General features: G+C 42.4%; 1 protein-coding gene across 11 annotated transcripts in view; it reads right to left on the reverse strand.

Moving 5' to 3' along the window:
• Nucleotides 1-17,691, reverse strand: part of FNDC3B (fibronectin type III domain containing 3B) — a 363,980-nt gene that overhangs the window by 240,606 nt on the left and 105,683 nt on the right. The window contains exon 1 of one of the 11 annotated variants that reach the window (XM_039488535.1): nt 4,722-4,753. The exons of 8 other annotated variants lie outside the window; for them this stretch is intronic. Coding sequence is in view for 1 of the 3 variants with exons in the window: in XM_039488530.1 (XP_039344464.1) it covers nt 313-331 (19 nt within the window). In the remaining 2 variants the exon portion in view is untranslated. Of the gene's footprint in view, nt 1-312; nt 439-3,076; nt 3,217-4,721; nt 4,754-17,691 lie in introns of those variants that run through there. 2 more of the 11 variants (XM_039488533.1, XM_039488530.1) reach the window with 2 other exon arrangements.

Raw genomic sequence — 17,691 nt, forward strand, 5'->3', positions numbered from 1 at the left:
AGTGGAGACCTAATTAATTTTTTGTGTGTCAAACACATGATGTGCAATTAAAGCATTCCAAAACTGAAATCAGTTGTGCAACATGACTCAGTATGACTTTCCTTCTGTATTATATCGTCGGATCTGAGGTATAGCAATTGTATGGAATAGCGATGGGCTTGAAACAAAACCCTGGATCCAAACACCCCTGTAATCTGGGAAAGGACAGGTCTTGATCCAACCCTGCAGCTGTCATCTCTCTCTGTCATGGACCAAACCAAACCCCCAAATTGAACACCCCAAACTCTGAGGAAACTTGGATCTGGATCTTACTTTTGTAGCTTGGGCCCATCTGTAATAAGGACAGTTGCCAACTCTCATGATTTTGTCACAAATCTCATGATAATTATTGTTTTCCTTGAAGCCCCAGCTCCTGAAGTCAAGTCGATATGTGATGATTTCAGCCTTCATTCTTAAAGAAAAAGCAAGTTTCCTGCCCTCATGGCTGTGGAGAAGGATTCAAAGGATTCAAAATGTGACCCCCAGTGCACCCCTAAAGGCCCCAAAATCAAAAGGCAAATAAAAAGAATGCCAAATCTATTATTTTACATCATCTCATGATTTTTGCGAGCCTGACTCGTGATTTTTGAACATTTAGGGCCGGCAATACTGATCCCTCTCTGTTATAAAAGGACACAGTTATAACAGTGGCAAGAAAATAAAAGTCACAGCTTAGTAAGCTTATTGGCATGGCTAAAATAGCTATTGGCATAGGGAAACACACCATATAAAATACTCTATAAAATGCTGACAAATTTGAAACATGTATGGGTGACCAATATAAGCTTTTAGAAGTCAGTAACTTTGCTAGGGAAATAAAACGCCCAAGCTCCTATGGACTCCCATGTTTCTGTGTTGATTTAACAACCCGAGCCTGAAGTCCATGAAACTTGAACTGTAATCAATGTTTTAAATTATTTAATGACATTATCATGACAGTTGGTCTCAGAACCATGGGAGACCAACGAATAATAAAGAATTCTCCACTGGCATCTGTTGAAGGGGGGATAGGTCATTCTAATGATTTCCAACTTTTGCAACAAAAGAATCTAGGACAAAATTCTGTCCAACAGATTTATGACATTGAGATGGAAAAGTCAGTGGAATTATTCTGGATTTACAGCACTGAAATAAAACAGATTTTGGCAATAAATGTCCATAGGATCCTCTAGGTCCATCCTTTAGGATGCTGAGGAAACACAAAAACCATAAGTGCTGCAAAGTGACGCTTTTTAATATTATGGTTAAAAATGATCAGTCTGATAATCTTGTAAAAAGACTGGTTTGTGCTGTAATAAACTAGAATGATCTCATTCTTAAATCCTGTATTTCAGCAGGTATGGGACAATTCCATTTAGGGTGGGATGGATGGAGATTAATTACAGAAAGCAGGAGTACCCGTTTACACAATGCAGGTGCATGGTGCAACTATCTGTTTTTTCTCTTTTTGTCATTGCAATAGGTAAAACGCCAAACATCTGGAATCTGCAAAACTGATCAAAGTCTCATCAAAATAGATTTGCCCACTACCTCCTGTTTTCAGTCATGCCCAAAATCCAGGTAGGGGGCAGAAGGGAGCCTGACTCCCAGTTCTTTGGCACTTCTGGACCCAACCAGGACAGAGAAGTCAGAAGTGCATGACAATGAAAAGTAACAGGAGTTTAATTTAGTTCAGTTTGGATTTTTGTTGAAGATTAGTGTGATGAATTGGGGCTTTAGCTGTACAACTTTTTAATTCTGAGGGAAGTTGTGTTATGAAAATCCGCTCTGTTATGAGTGTGTATATATACACACACATGATCTGCTATTGCTGATAAGCCCTGTGGCACATATGCACCAGACAGATACAACAGAAAGTGCTTAAGGCTCAATGACCCTATTCAGGTGCAAATATCTGCAACAATGGGTCTAAAGGAAGGGGGGAAAGACAGGAGCTGCAGAAGTTACTAGGAGGAGAACAAGAGAGACCAAGTGAGGGGGACAGGGTGAGCTGGACAGGGGCCAGACAGGAAGAGGAAGCATATGGCAGAAGTCAGCAAGGTCACAGAAGCTGAGAAGAGGTTCTATAAGGGAGAGAGACCAGGTAGCACGCAACAGCCTGCATGAAGAGGGTCTTGCCTGTCTGCCTTCCTGGACCTAGATGGTTCTCCAAGGCTTCCAAAGAGGGGTGAGATGGAAAGTGAGGGACGTTGCAGTTTCAGATGTCTATTGTTTTGTATGATCCGCACTCTCTTGTGCTTTACATGATTAGATATAAAATAGCATAAAGATGTCAAACTGAGCAAAGTGTGTGTACACTGACTGCTTCATGACTAGTGCATGCCCCTGAGTTATCTGAAGCGTGATATCTTCTGGAGAAGTTTTGGAAGAGGAGTGTGTTTAAGTGCCAGGGAGTCTGATGGGTCAGGGACACATGCAGAGGGGCTAGGCATCAGGACAGCAGGTTCCAACACTCAGAGGGGGATGGCAGATACAAGCTCTGCATCCTGAGAGTGTAACTACAGACTCTGAGATTGGGGAAGTGGCTGGACTCCATTCAAGCTCCAGGGGCTTGAAACACTCTGGGGATCCAGGGCAGCAGAGGCTTGGATTCTCTGCACAGCAGATCTAGTGGGTAGCTGGAAGGGGTATTCACTAGGATCTGGGACAAAAGGGTTTCTTTTTCTTGAACTGTATCATCCCCGCTATTGCAATGCAGTGTTAATACATCAACAGAACATCCACATCCAGAAAAGTACTGCTGACAATCATCATCTTGCAAATATTTGCACTAGTAAGACATCAAGAAAAATGTACTGTTAGGGAGGCATGATGATTTGCAGCTGTACATATTGTCCAGCTAAAACTTTGGGTGTTTTTTAAATGTTGATACTATTAAAGAGTGAGGCTTGAAATGGGATACATCTAATTCAGATGTTCTTACAACTATGTTAAATCCATGAATGCAGGGTATCAGCAGTAATAGAGTTTGGGGAGTGTGACACTTATCACTTAAAATCTATCTTTCTGTAGTTAATAAATCTGATTTATACTTTACTTAAAACAGTGTACTTTGCTTGAAGTGCTTAGGAAATCCCAGCTCAGGTTACAAAGACCCCCTCTCCCTCAACGTGGAGAGTACCACATAATAAACTTAAACTGGTCAAGCTTCTGACCAGGGCAAGACGGTACAGCTCTGGCGTGTAAGGCTGGGGAGCTGGGAGGAATTGGCTGGTGCCTTTCTCCGTGTGATTCATGAGTGGCTCTGGGAGCATTCATGCAATCTAGCTGAGTGTGGGACTCCACATGCGGTTGTGCTGAGTGATAACACCTGGAAGGGTTTGCTGCTGATCACTAGCAAAGCACTGTGATAGACAGCTGAGGCTGGAGAGTTGAGGGAGCTCAGTGATAGCCCAGTTCCAGGTAGTATCCCGGGGATCCCATCACAGGAAGCACCTATGGTAATGAATACTTTGTTTATACTCTCTGGAAGGTTTGGCTATCTAGAAAAGTATCTAACCAAGATGGAAAGCCAACAGATTATCCCTTATTGTTACTTGCTAGCTTTAAAATGAATGGTTTGAGAGATAAATGTATTTTCATTCTTCTGACAACAGAATTGTGTGTCCTCAACTGTATTTATAGAGCCCGGGTCCAATTAATGAGTTTGAGCTCTAAAATGTTCACTGCCAATGAAAGTAGAGTAGCAAGCCGGGCATATTTCAATTATTTTTTTTAAAAGCTTCTGGTTTAGAATGATTGTTAATAGGAATAATCAGAAAAATATTTTGATCTATTGTTGATCAGAAGCCTCAGGTGAACAAATAGGTCTTTTTGCCTGATCACTTGACAGATAATCCCCTAAAAGCATTTCATTTGACCTGCTGAGAGTTTTGCCTAAGTATTGTCCTATTGCTCCTCTTCTAGGCATCAGAGTAGTTTCATTACTATCTCCCCAGCGCACACCAGCCCCGAGCCCTTCATCCCCAGCCCCACCCCAGAGCACATACCCCCAGCCAGAGCCCTAACCTCCACCCCAACCCTCTGCCCCAGCTCTGAGCCCCTCCTGCACTCCAAACTCCTCGCCTCCACCCCCACCACATGAATTTTGTTATGTTCACCGATATGAAGGTGATGTGTCACGCATCACCTCCATACTGGTGTACGTAACAAAATTCTTTCCGCAAATAGGTGGGAAATATTAGAGGGAACACTGCCTGCAACCCCTCAGGATTGTTTGTATTGTTCAAGCTTTTCCTCTGGATACATTTTCCCTTTATCCTTATCATTCATCTCCTATAGGTATCTCCTCAAGCAAAGCTTTTTTAGTGTCAACCAGCAGTCCTAAGTTTCTTGCATTTCTCTGACAGCTCAAAGGGTAAACATCTGAGAAACTTCTCCAAAATCTAGGATATGAAAATTCACCAACTATCAGCTGGTAAGGCAGCTGTGAAACAGATGACCCCATTGATACCGGAAATCAAACTACTCATTGATGTTCAAGCATTGTACCAACTTCTAAAAAGCTATTTTGATCACAGTAAACTATTCAATATGTGATCTTTCAAAAAGGAAGGTTTGGGTTTTTTTTTTTAAAATGAGTTCTTCAGACAATCACAAGTAATAACGAACTTTTTGTGCCCTCTTAGGTTTCTACACAGTACCAGCTTTTTTTCCTTCCCTCCCTGGCTACACAAACTTACTTTGATTGTCAAGCACAGTGTTCTTTCAGGCCATTTTGTTAGATACTCTAGCTGACTGCTGACCTTTAATGCTGACCATTGTGATGTCAGATGTATATTATACTGCTGCTTGCCAATCAAGCATTGAATTATTATTGTTTTGGTTGGGAGTGGGGAAATGAATTCTTACTACCAGTTTCCTTACGTGCATTCTGCTGTACAATACATATTTTCCCATGTGTACTCAACAGAAAACTGTTCCACTTCCAGGGAAAACTTGGGAGGTGCGTGGCAAATTGTAAATCCTTTAAATCATCTGTTTACCAACTAACAGTAACGAAATCCTACGAAATTATTTAGATGTGCTTGGTATACATGTTGGGAACAGAGTGTGTTTTTGCATCCACAAAATATTTTAGTACTAAAAAAATAAGGCAGAAACATTTTCTTACAAGATGTTAAAATTTTCCAGCTGATAGATCACCCTGAGTCACAACACAACTATTCCATCATACGCTTATAACAAACGCATCTATTCTTGAAAGCTATATGGCAAACACCACACCTACAAGTCCATAGGAGCATTACACGGTTTGCAGATGTAGCCAACGTGAGGGAGGCGGATGGCAATCTCTTGTACATCTGTTACTTGTGGGAAAAATCCATGCTGGTGTTTTGTCAAACTGCCTCTATTAGTAATGAATACAGCTGTTTTGTGTTGGGTAATAATCAGTGTTGCAACACTTTAAGTAAATTAACTCCAGACAAAACTATGCCATGCTGTTCATGCTCAGCTGTAATTCTGATTATCCAGGGAAATGCCACTGTGCTTTTAAAAAAATGTTTAATGCAGCTGTATTTGCTTCAAGGAATGTCAAAAGAATTTGTTTTTCTCCCATGCATAATCTTCACTCTACTGCAGAGTGTGTTTTGAGACTAACACATTTGCCCATTCATGTAGCACAAACATTTATTTTACATGAGGCAGTATTTCTTTGTGCTTTGAGCCTGAGATTAGACTAGTGGTCACCTAGGTCCTAGTCTCAACTCTGCCACAGATTCACTGCCTGGCCTGAGACAAGTTCCTGCTGCCCCGGGCCTCAATTTGCCCACCAGTAAAAGGGAAATTATGACACTTATCATTTGTTAAGTATATCAAAATCTCTGGATGGAAAAGAATTATCATTAATATTACACATTCATTTGATGACTCACATTAGAATAAAACTATATACCGTTCTTGTAGAATATGTTCACATCTCAGCTCTCACTGAGGTTATATCAAACATGCTTTCCCAGATGCATTTCAAAGAAACATTAACAAATATTAAGCCTATCTTCAAGTTAATTATGTGATGAATTTTTAAAACCGGTTGCTGTAGGCACACCACTGCACCCCTTTGAAATGCTTGCACTACAACCTGAGCATACCATTTTTGTATACTTTCCCCACAAAGCTCAGTTTACAGCCTTTGTAAAAGGTACACAAAACAAATCAAGCACAGAAGCCCTTTGTATGCCTGTTCCGGATGGATATCTTTGTGCTGTTATTGGCAAAGGCCTCCAGGGACCCTCTTTCTTCAGTGACTGAATGCATCAAGAGTTTTATTTTACAGCAGATACAGTAAAATATTTAACATTACAGAAACACCATTTTCACCATTAAAATAATGCTTGTGGTAGTATTTTCATTATAAACACCGCCACATTTTCAGGAGATTTACAGGCAAGTGAAAAGACTGCAAAGTGTTCCCACAGACTGATTTTTTTTGTTGTTGTTGCACAACTTTGGCAGGCCGGTGGAGGTGGGGGGAGGGGAACAGTAGCTGTAGGAATGCAAAATTTCTACCTGGAAATTTCCATACACACTTGATTCACTCATCCAGTTCAAAGCAGAGCGGAACCATCTGACGGTACTGCCTTTAGAAATAAACAAACAGCTATATTCTAGGGCAAAATCTGGCCTACAATAAATTCATTTGTATTTCAAAGACCACTTTGTTGGGTGCAGTTCTTGTTGTCTCAAGCAGAGCCCAAGAAAAAGGGGATGAAGTAGACAGAATCCTCCTCCAACTCATAGCTAAAGGATGGGGGACACACAGCTGATCTGTGGCCCTTACTACAGTCCCTTGCCCTTGCGGAGCTGGCTGTGCACCAACCGCTTTCCCATACACAAACACAAGCATGTGCCACCGCCTGCTCCCACCTAGTGAGCTGACACAGAGTTCAGCTCCTCAGTACACACAGGGCTGTATAGCCTTCTTACATGGCCTTTGAAGCTGGGGCCCTCCTCATGCAGGGGAGTCACAGCAGCCCTACTGCTTTGGGGTGCCTACCATAGCCTCTCCACAGAAAGAAGAACTTTTCTTTCTCAGTAGAATCATAGAATATCAGGGTTGGAAGGGACCTCAGGAGATCATCTAGTCCAACCCTCTGCTCAAAGCAGGACCAATCCCCAACTAAATCATCCCAGCCAGGGCTTTGTCAAGCCTGACCATAAAAACCTCTAAGGAAGGAGATTCCACCACCTCCCTAGGTAACCCATTCCAGTGCTTCACCACCCTCCTAGTGAAAAAGTTTTCCCTAATATCCAACCTAAACCTCCCCCACTGCAACTTGAGACCATTACTCCTTGTTCTGTCATCTGGTACCACTGAGAATAGTCTAGATCCATCCTCTTTGGAACCCCTTTTCAGGTAGTTGAAAGCAGCTATCAAATTCCCCCTCCTCTCTCCCAATTCTTCTCTTCTGCAGACTAAACAATCCCAGTTCTTTCAGCCTCTCCTCATAAGTCATGTGCTCCAGCCCCGTAATCATTTTTGTTGCCCTCTGCTGGACTCTTTCCAATTTTTCCACATCCTTCTTGTAGTGTGGGGTCCAAAACTGGACACAGTACTCCAGATGAGGCCTCACCAATGTCGAATAGAGGGGAATGATCACATTCCTTGATCTGCTGGCATCAGTGGAAGCAGATTTTCAGTTTGCTGTTCAGTAATGCACTGAACAATCTGAGACTTTCCTGCTGCTTCACTAGAGACAGTTCCTCTGTTTCTAAATTCACTCTAAGAAGGTTCCATTGTACAGCTTTCCTTCTTCCTCTAACTGAAATATTGATGGGCAGTTAGTACAGGTTAGTACACAATGCAGGTCAGTAAAGCTCTTCCTTCTTCCCTTAAGGAAATACAGGGCAAAAATGCATGTATGGTCTTTTTTAAAAAAAAAAAAAATACAAAAGCTTGATAGGGAACTTCAGTATAGGGAAGACTTTGGATGCATACATATAGCAGAAACATTTACATCATGGACAGAGCCTGTGTGCTCTAAGATATGTATGGTTTACTAACCAAATTGACACCCAATCAGCTTTCACAATGGACTACAGCAGGAGTAGGCAACCTATGGCACAGGTGCCGAAGGTGGCATGCAAGCTGATTTTCAGTGGCACTCACACTGCCCAGGTCCTGGCCACCAGTCCGGAGGGGCTCTGCATTTTAATTTAATTTTAAATGAAGCTTCTTAAACATTTTAAAAGCCTTATTTACTTTACATACAACAATAGTTTAGTTATATAATATAGACTTACAGAAAGACCTTCTAAAAACGTTAAAATGTATTATTGGCACGTGAAACCTTAAATTAGAGTGAATAAATGAAGACTCAACACACCACTTCTGAAAGGTTGCCGACCCCTGGACTACAGTGTCTCATGTTATGAACCCATATGGAAAAGCCATGTATAAAGTACAGAATGATGATGAAGATTCCCTCGTATGTTTTAACCCTAAGGAAATTTTAATTTGCTTTAAAAAGTTCACAGTCGTATATAAACACACACACACACACACACACGTCCATTTCTAATATATGTTTTTTGAGATAGGGGGACCAGAATTGCATGCAGTATTCAAGCTGCGGGCACACCATGGATTTATATAGTGGCATTATGATATTTTCTGTCTTATTATCTAGCCCTTTCCTAATGTTTCCTAACATTCTGTTAGCTTTTTTCACTGCTGCTCCACATTGGGCGGGTGTTTTCAGAGAACTATCCATGACTCTTGCATCTTGTGGAGTCTTTAAACCTGTGCAAAGAGAGCACAGCGAGGGCTTGTCTACACGTACAGTGCGGCAGTGGCACAGGTGCAGCTGCACCGCTCTAGTGAAGATGCTACTGCGCTGAAGGGAGAGCGTCTCCCATCAGCACAGTTAATCCAACTCCTTGAGAGGTGGTAGCTATGACAGGAGAAAAAGTCTTCCATCAACATAGCGCTGTGTACACAGGGGGTTAGGTCAGTAAAACTACATTGCTCAGGGGTGTGGATTTTTCACACCCCTGAGAGACATATTTATACCACCATAAGTTTATAGTGCATACCTTGCCTAAAACACTGCCATTCTGACTTGGTTACGTTTTATATGCATTTTGCACTAGTGAAAATGACCTACAAGGTGTCAGGTTTCAGAGTGGTAGCCGTGTTAGTCTGTATCAGAAAAAACAATGAGGAGTCCTTGTGGCACCTTAGAGACTAGCAAATTTATTTGGGCATAAGCTTTCGTGGGCTAGAACCCACTTCATCAGATGCCTGGAGTGGAAAATACAGTAGCAGGTAAATATATACATAGTACATGAAAAGATGGGAGTTGCCTTACCAAGTGGGGGGGGTCAGTCTAATGATACAATTCAATTAACAGTAGAATACCAAGAGAGGAAAAATCACTTCTGTAGTGGTAATGAGGGTGGCCATTTCAAACAGTTGACAAGAAGGTGTGAGTAACAGTAGAGGGAAATTAGTATGGTAAAATTAGGTTTTGTAATGACCCAACCACTCCCAGTCTTTATTCAGGCCTAATTTGATGGTGTCCAGTTTGCAAATTAATTCCAGTTCTGCAGTTTCATGTTGGAGTCTGTTTTTGAAGTTTGGTTGTTGAAGAATTACCACTTTTAAGTCTGTTATTAAGTTACCAGGGAGTTTGAAGTGTTCTCCTACTTGTTTTTGAATGTTGTAATTTCTGGTGTCAGATTTGGGTCCATTCATTCTTTTGCATAGAGGCTGTCCGGTTTGGCCAATGTACATGGCAGAGGGGCACTGCTGGCACATGATGGCATATATCACATTGGTAGATATGCAGATGATCGAGCCCCTGATGGGTGTAGCATGCAGTATTTTGTAGCCATGTTGGTCCCAAGATATTAGAGAGACAATGTGGGTGAGACAACAACTTTTATTGTACCAACTTCTATTGGTGAGAGAGATACAAACTTTCAACCTTACACGGAGCTCTTCTTCAAGTCGAGGAAACTAGCTCCAAGTGTCAGTGCTAAATACAAGATTTGAACAGATTGTTTAGCATACGCAGTGGACACATATTTCAAGGGACCATTCAAGGTGAAGTGGCCCATTAACACTCCTCCAGTGATTGGCAGGAAAGGAAGGGGGGGGAGCAACTGAGAGTTGTAATAAGCCATAAATCTGGTGTCTCAGTTCAGTCCATGACTTTTAGTATCTAACAAAGTTATGAATTTAAGCTCCCAGGCTCATCTTTTGAGTGCATGTGCAGGTTTCCTTTGAGAATGTGGACTGACAGGTCAGATATAGAGTGATCACTTTGTGACAGGTGTTTACCTACAGATGATGGGGTGGTTTTCTCTTTTATCCTTTTCCTGTGTAAGTTCATTCACCCACAAAGTTACTATAGGAGGATGCTGTATACCACATGTTGTGGTAGGCATGTGTAGAAGGATCCATGAATCTTGAAAGGTGTAGGGCAGTAGAGGATCAGTTCCTAAAGAGGAATTCGAAGATTCAGTACTATTACAAGAAGAAGACAAATGCACTAGAAAGGAGGTCCTTATGTCTTTTGGAAATCTCTGCTACAAGGCTGCTGGAAACACTAACATAAATATGAAAACCAAGATCTGAGAACTAACCGTCCTTATCTGCAACATTATGCTGATCTGAGAGTTAAACAGCCAACCACAGTGAACAAGTGTGATTACGATGAAAAATCGAGGTTATTGTGAGGGTTACTTTTTCTTGGTTTTCCCCATGCATGGTGTGCTATTACACTACATGAACACACAAGACAACAGGCAATGAAGGCCTACTTGAGCAGAGACAATTTTTCATTATCCAACTATTGCACCTGGCTCATTGCCACATAAGACTTTTTGCTTATCCATTGTAATATCTATTCCGAGACATCACAGCTGGTTAGACTGAAAGGGGTAAATTTTTTGCTCTCATTAATTGTATTTGCACCTATGAAAATATTTATACATCAAATAAACCAGTTACTGATTATTTTAAATTAATGTTTTATACCTTTATTTTAAATAGTGAAAATATTTTATTTTAAAAAAACTGTTGGAGAAAGTTTCTAAAGATAAAATGTAGTTTCTGCAAATGTAACAACCTGTTAAATATAAATTAACAAGATCAACTATACCCTTTGCTTGACACACCCATCCTTAAATAAAAGGACACCATGGAAAATAAACTAATACAAAACATTGTGCACTTGCTCTTTGCTGTATTAGAGATGACACAAATGGAGATGAGACACTGGACTGGGTGGGTCTGTAATCTGAGGTGACACTGAGTATTCTCTCACACACATGATTGGCTGGCTGGCTCTTGTTCACATGCAGAGGGTCTAACTGATCACCACATGGAGGGTACAAAAGCATTCCCCCCCCACCCCCCGGTCAGACTGGAACTGTCCTTGGGGTTTTTTGCCTGCCTGTGCTGCATGGAGTAAGTGTCACTTGCCACGATTATCTGGGTTAATCGCATTTAATCGATTCCCAGCCATTGCATGGAACTCATGAATTGGTGCACCTTGGTCACTCCTATTCTCTATCTATGGCACATAACTGTCTAGTCTCTTGTGGGCTGTAATACTTTGGTCTAATTTTGTTTGCTGGGTTTAGTGTGAAGGTGTAGGGTTGTGTTGATAGCCAAGAGGTAAGACCAGATGATCTAGTGGTCCTTCCTGGTATTAAATTCTATGGCTGAAAAGCAAATTCAAATTAATATTTGAACCTCAGTTGTAAATCTATTCTATTGCATCTGAGTAAAGTAGTTCACATTATGCAGCATACACACTAGTAAAGACAAGGATTAAGTGTGAAATAATAGATACCAAAAACCCTACAATGTGCTATTCATCCATAGCTCTCAAAGTGCTCTGCCAAAGGTGGGAAAGCATCATTATTCCCATTATACATATGGTGAAACTAGGCACAAAAGGGTTAAGTGAACAGTCCTGTCATGCTTGAACCAGCAGAAATACCAAGAATAGAACCTAGGTCTTCTAACTCCAAGTCCTATGATCCTGCCATTGTACTATGCTGTCTCCACTACCAATCTAACTTTATATATACTTGGTTTATCATTTTGTCTCAATTTGAACATGACAGTTATAGAATATAATTAACACTACGGTGTAGTTAGTTGAACATGTGAAGGTCCTCCTCCCCACTACCTTACATGTTGGTGTCATTTAATAAATTTAACAATTTAATAAATCCTAGTCTTGTTGAATGAGTGGGTGGCAAAAAGCATTTCCCTGGAGAAGATGATTTTCTGGCTGAATTGGCCAACCCTTAAAATTGTTTTTAATTATTTTGCCTTGGCTAAGCAGCCAGGAAATTTGTGACTCATCCTTACGGCCTTTCCAAGTTGGAGTACAAACTGTCACATAAGTCGCTGCTGTAAACAAAACTGGCCTGCTTTCAAGAACATTCCTTCATGAAAATGTTTAGCCTGCAGTTTTACATTTTATAACTTCTCTAAAAGATCTCAAGCAAGATTTCTCCTTTGATACTTTAAGGCAGCCTTTCACTGTGCTCAGAATGATGCGACACAATCCAAAGTAATTCTCAGGCAACCCTTAAAAACTCTTTACAGGATCTGTTATGCACCTCTGACCAGGCTTCAACACTGACTTTATTATTGTTTTAAAGAATCTTGAAGAGGCATGTGAATGAAGAGGTAGGGGAGTACAGTATTGGGCTCAGTGATGGAGAACATGAAATATTAACAATTTACTCTCAAGTTTACCTTGAGGAAAACACAGCTGGCCGAGCATGGCACAAGCAGGGATATGTTTCTTAAAGGCCTCAGTCACCAGTCTTCTACAGCATCGCATGTCATAATGTTAGTAAAACTACAAAACTTGTATATAATGATAGCAGGCCACACTTCAAGTCTGAGAGAAATTTAAAGTATCAGTCAAGCAAGCCACACAGTTATAGAGCAGAGGAGTAGGTTTCGCCAGGAGTGTCCTGGAATTGGGCTTTATCTCCCAGAGGCTACTGAAGCCAAACCAGGACATTTTAGGCTGCTAAAAGTCCAGCGGCGCCGCGGGGCTAAGGCAGGCTCCTTGCCTGCCCTGGCCCCGTGCCGCTCCCGGAAGTAGCTGGCACGTCCCTGCAGCCTGGGGGGGAGGGGGTGCCTGCAGGTGTGGGCAACACCATGGAGCCCGTTACCGCTCCCCCCCCAAACCCCTCCCAGCAGGGGCCGCAGGGATGTGCCAGCCGCTTGGAGCAGTGCAGGACCCAGCAGGCAGGGAGTCTGCCTTAGCCTCACTGCGCTGTCGACGTGGAGCCAACCAAGGAAATCACCTCCCAACCAGAGTCTGCACCCCACACCCTCTCCTGCACTCCAACCCCCTGCCCCAGGCTCAGTGCAAAGCCCCCTCCCACACTCCAAATCCCTCAGCCCCAGCCCAGAGCCCACACCCCAACTCCCCACCCCTAGCTTGGTAAAAGTGAGTGAGGGTGGGGGAGAGCAAGTGATGGAGGGAGCGGGGATGGAGTGAGCAGGGCAGGGCCTTGGAGAAAGGGCAGGGCCTCAGGAAAGGGGCAGAAAAGGGAGCGGGAAATGGTGCTTGGGTTTGCATAATTAGACAGTTAGCAACCCTGCTGGGGAGATATAGCCAGAGGTGCTGAGGGACTGTGGAAAGTGCTGTGAGAGGAGAATCAGGCCTAGCATAAGCAAGAGGGACTAGCAGACTTCTTGGTTTCTGAAAACACTTGACATACACTGTTGCCACCCACACCACACTCAAGAGGCCTCTGAATGCTGTGCATGACTGGGACATTACTATGCAATTGATGTTACTGTAACACAGTTATTATTGCTACAAAAGATAATAGTATCTAAAAACCCTGCCATCAGTTATTCCTTGCCTGTCCAATATCTTGTCATGTTTTGAGATAAGACCGTATGTTTCCATACAGAATTTTGAAAAGGTCACAGTTTAATTCAAATTCTGCCACCTGTTATACCACTCCTTCAAAAATCTGTTATCACCCTGGTGCACATATGAAGCAGCAGATTTTGAGCAACACTTATCTGGAAACTTGAATGGCTCTCAATATAAATTGTGTGTGTTTTGAATACTAAGGGCTCGAATGAGGAGACCTTATGCACGTTGCTGAGAACCTACTCACACAAGTCATCTCTTTGATGCCAACAGAACTACTGGCATAAGTCACTTATCACCAGCACACTTAGGTCCAAAGCATCACTCAGAAAAACACTTAGCCTGCCTAGTGTCTTTTTGATGTACTGTATTGGGCAATAAAACTTCTTATTTATGGAAAACTTCCTACAATAAAAGGTCTATTACAGAATTAGGAGAGACTCCCTCGAAATCTGCCTTTAATATAACAAGACATATGCAGCAGATTAAGGGACAAGGATACCATACTATATCCTCATGCTATCGTCTGTGGGGAGAGGAAAAGATGGTTCAGGAACCTCTGTGATGTTCACTTCATGGCATTTAATGTTCTAACTCTTTTGGGGGACAGTGGACGAGGCCAAACCCCCCAGATCCCAGAGAAGGGGAAACACTCTGAAATAGTGCAGTTCTATTCCCTTTTGCTATTTGAGGGTGTTTTCAGTCCCACGTTGCTCTTCTTTGTTCCACTCTGCACCTCACAACTAAGGAAAGCACGTAAATATGGCATGAGTTCTCAGACTAGGCATCATGACGCCCAGAGAGTAGTGAACTGGTATCAGGAGGTTGCACTCACCCTGACCTTCCCCTTAATGCTAAATAAGAGGAGGATGTCAACTGGATCCCAGATGGATGGAAGTGACATCTGACTGGGTTCTTGGCATGTACTCCTGGGGGAATTCTGTACCACTGCATGTGCACAGAATTCATGTCGCCCGCAGGTTTCTTTGCTTCCCTGCAGAAAAATGATTTTCTGCCAGGGAAGCAAAAGGAAGCTGCAAGAGCAGTCACGCACCACACCCTAGCTGTGCAGGTACATTGTTTCAGGCACCCGGAGCAGCCAGCGGAGAGTTAAATCACTGCAGGGCTGGAGACACCCAAGTCAGTGGCTCCTACCCTGAGCTGGGTTCAGCTGCTAGTCCCAGCTGGGCTGGAGGCAGGAGCGGATGGGACTTCCTCTTCCTCTGCAAGGAGTGGCTGGGGCTGTGTCAGGCCCATCCCCAGAAACTTCCCCCAGCTGCAGAAAGCTCAACATCCTCCCCGACTTCCTGCCCTCATCGCTCCTCAGCTGTGGGGGGAGGGGTCACTGTATGGGGAGCTGCTCCCCCATCCACCCAACCCCTGTGCATCTGGACCTCTCATAGCCTGACACCCCCATAGCCTGTTTCTGAGGCAGGTCCAGGCCTTGTGCTGTATCAGGGTCAGGTGCAGCCTCACTGCTAAGTCTGTGTACTGGGGATGTGTGGAGGGGAGGCTGCAAGTGATCCCCACGTTCGTACAGCCAGGGCTCTGTGCTCCCCACTGCCATGCTGAAGGTTCTGCATTTATTTATTGACACATAAAACTTGAGGAATTTTAAAATATTGTGTGCAGAATTTTTATTTTTTTGGTCCAGAGTGCCCTCAGGAGTATGGTATGGAAAGGGTTTGGAAAGCACTGAAATAGAACAGAATCTAGCCTCTTTATATTTCTGATCAAAACACTAGACAGTGTTTATTTTACTAGTGGTAACTTTATTGACTGGAGTATTGTTAAGTTAGGCCAAATCTAGAAACAGTAATTAGCACTTACTTCACTAAACAGATGCAGGTAGTTAACTAAAAGATTGTTATGACAATTGTACTTCAATAAGGCCTCAGTTACTAGAATTTTAAGTAATTCTGTACTGGAATTCTGCATTTTGCAAGAAAGCCATCAGAATGTTCTACATGATAGGGAAAAAACCCTTCCAGTATAGAGTAATAACTGCACCCTCTCCAAAAAAGCACTTTGCAGGCTAAGATTCCTTGGCTGGGTAAGTATAGGAAAGCACTCCATTAGAAAGTTATAAAAAAAACCTCCCTCATAAGCAGAGGATACCAATCACTGAGGAGAAGAATCCTGTCCTTTAGGCTGAATATTTCTCTTCTTAAAAAAATATGACCAGGTAAAATACACATTTTAAAGGGTAAACAAATTCTGGGGCCCTGGAACTCCATGATCTGGGGTTATAGTGTATCACAAATTGAATATGAGCCAACAACATGATGCAGTTTTGAAAAAAGCAAATATCATTCCAGGGTATATCAACAGGAGCGTTGTAGGCAGGACATAGGAGGTAACTGTTCTGCTGTACTCGCAGTGGTGAGGCCTCAGCTGGAGTGCAATGTCCAGTTTGGGGCAAAGATGTGGACAAATCACAGAGATCCAGAGGAGAGCTAGAAACCCGAAAAAAAGGTTTAGAAAACCTGACTTATAAGAAATAATTAAAGACCTGGGCATGTTTAATCTTGCGAAAAGACAACCCAAGAAGAGGGGGGGGGGACACACCTGGTAGAAGTCTTCCAATATGTTAAGGCCTGTTACAAAAAGGGATGGTGATCAATTGTTTTCCATGTCCACAAAAGGTAAAACAAGAAGTAGTTGGCTTAATCTGCAGCAAAGGAGATTTAGGTTAGACCTTAGGAAAACCTCTTTAACTATAAGGATAGATAAGTATTGGAACAGGCTTCTAAGGGAGGTTGTGGAATCCCCATCACCGGAGGTTTTTAAGAAAAGGTTGGACAAACAACGGTCAGGGATGGTCTAGGTATACTTGGTCCAGCATAGGGGGCTGGACTTGATGACCTCTCTGTGTTCATTCCATTCCTACATTTCTATGATTGATAAAAAGGGGCACTGCACCTATAAAAATAAGCAGAGAGGAGAAGGGGATTCAAAGAAGAAAAAAACCCAATTAATTAAAATGAGTTATGAATATAGCAAAGAGGAATGACACAGGTACATGCCTGAGAGATCATCCAACCAACACCAAATACACCTTTACCCCGATATAACGCTGTCCTCAGGAGCCAAAAAATCTTACCACGTTATATCAAACTTGCTTTGATCCGCCGGAGTGTGCAGCCTCGCCCCCCCAGAGCACTTTACTGCGTTATATCTGAATTTGTGTTATATCAGGTCACATTATATCGGGGTAGAGGTGTATACCAGCATATAGGAAAGTTTTGGGGTGAGCCACAGAACAGCCCACTGGGTCTGTGATTACATGGATCCAGTGGTTGGGAACCTCTGTAGAAACTGAAGCAGCAACTGTAAAAAAGTTGCACTGCAACCGGTTTCCAGCCTTCCCATGAATGGTGTACTTTTCTCTCCCTCCTGACATCCACAAATCATATTAGGAGGGAACACCAGTAACATCATTTATTATTGGGGGGACATGCATCACATAAGAATCTGAACACAGTGATAAAGTATGTTAGATTTCAAAATATATATTGCAATATATAAAGACCACATTACAAACGCAAAAACAAGTGCAATCAGGGAACAGCTAAACTAGTCCATCCTAAGAGGTGATGAGCATTTCATGCCTCAGTTGAAGTTAGCTGGAGATTTGCCATTGTTTTCCATTAGACTTAGGCCCTGGAGGCAAGAGAAGTATCAGCTATCTATAAATTACTGCATCAAAATACATAAATATTCATAATGGTGTTATAATGTACAAAATAAAGAATAGGTATCTGGATCATGAAAGGAATCA

Source organism: Mauremys reevesii, linkage group 9 (assembly GCF_016161935.1).
Source record: "Mauremys reevesii isolate NIE-2019 linkage group 9, ASM1616193v1, whole genome shotgun sequence".
Taxonomy (NCBI): domain Eukaryota; kingdom Metazoa; phylum Chordata; order Testudines; family Geoemydidae; genus Mauremys; species Mauremys reevesii.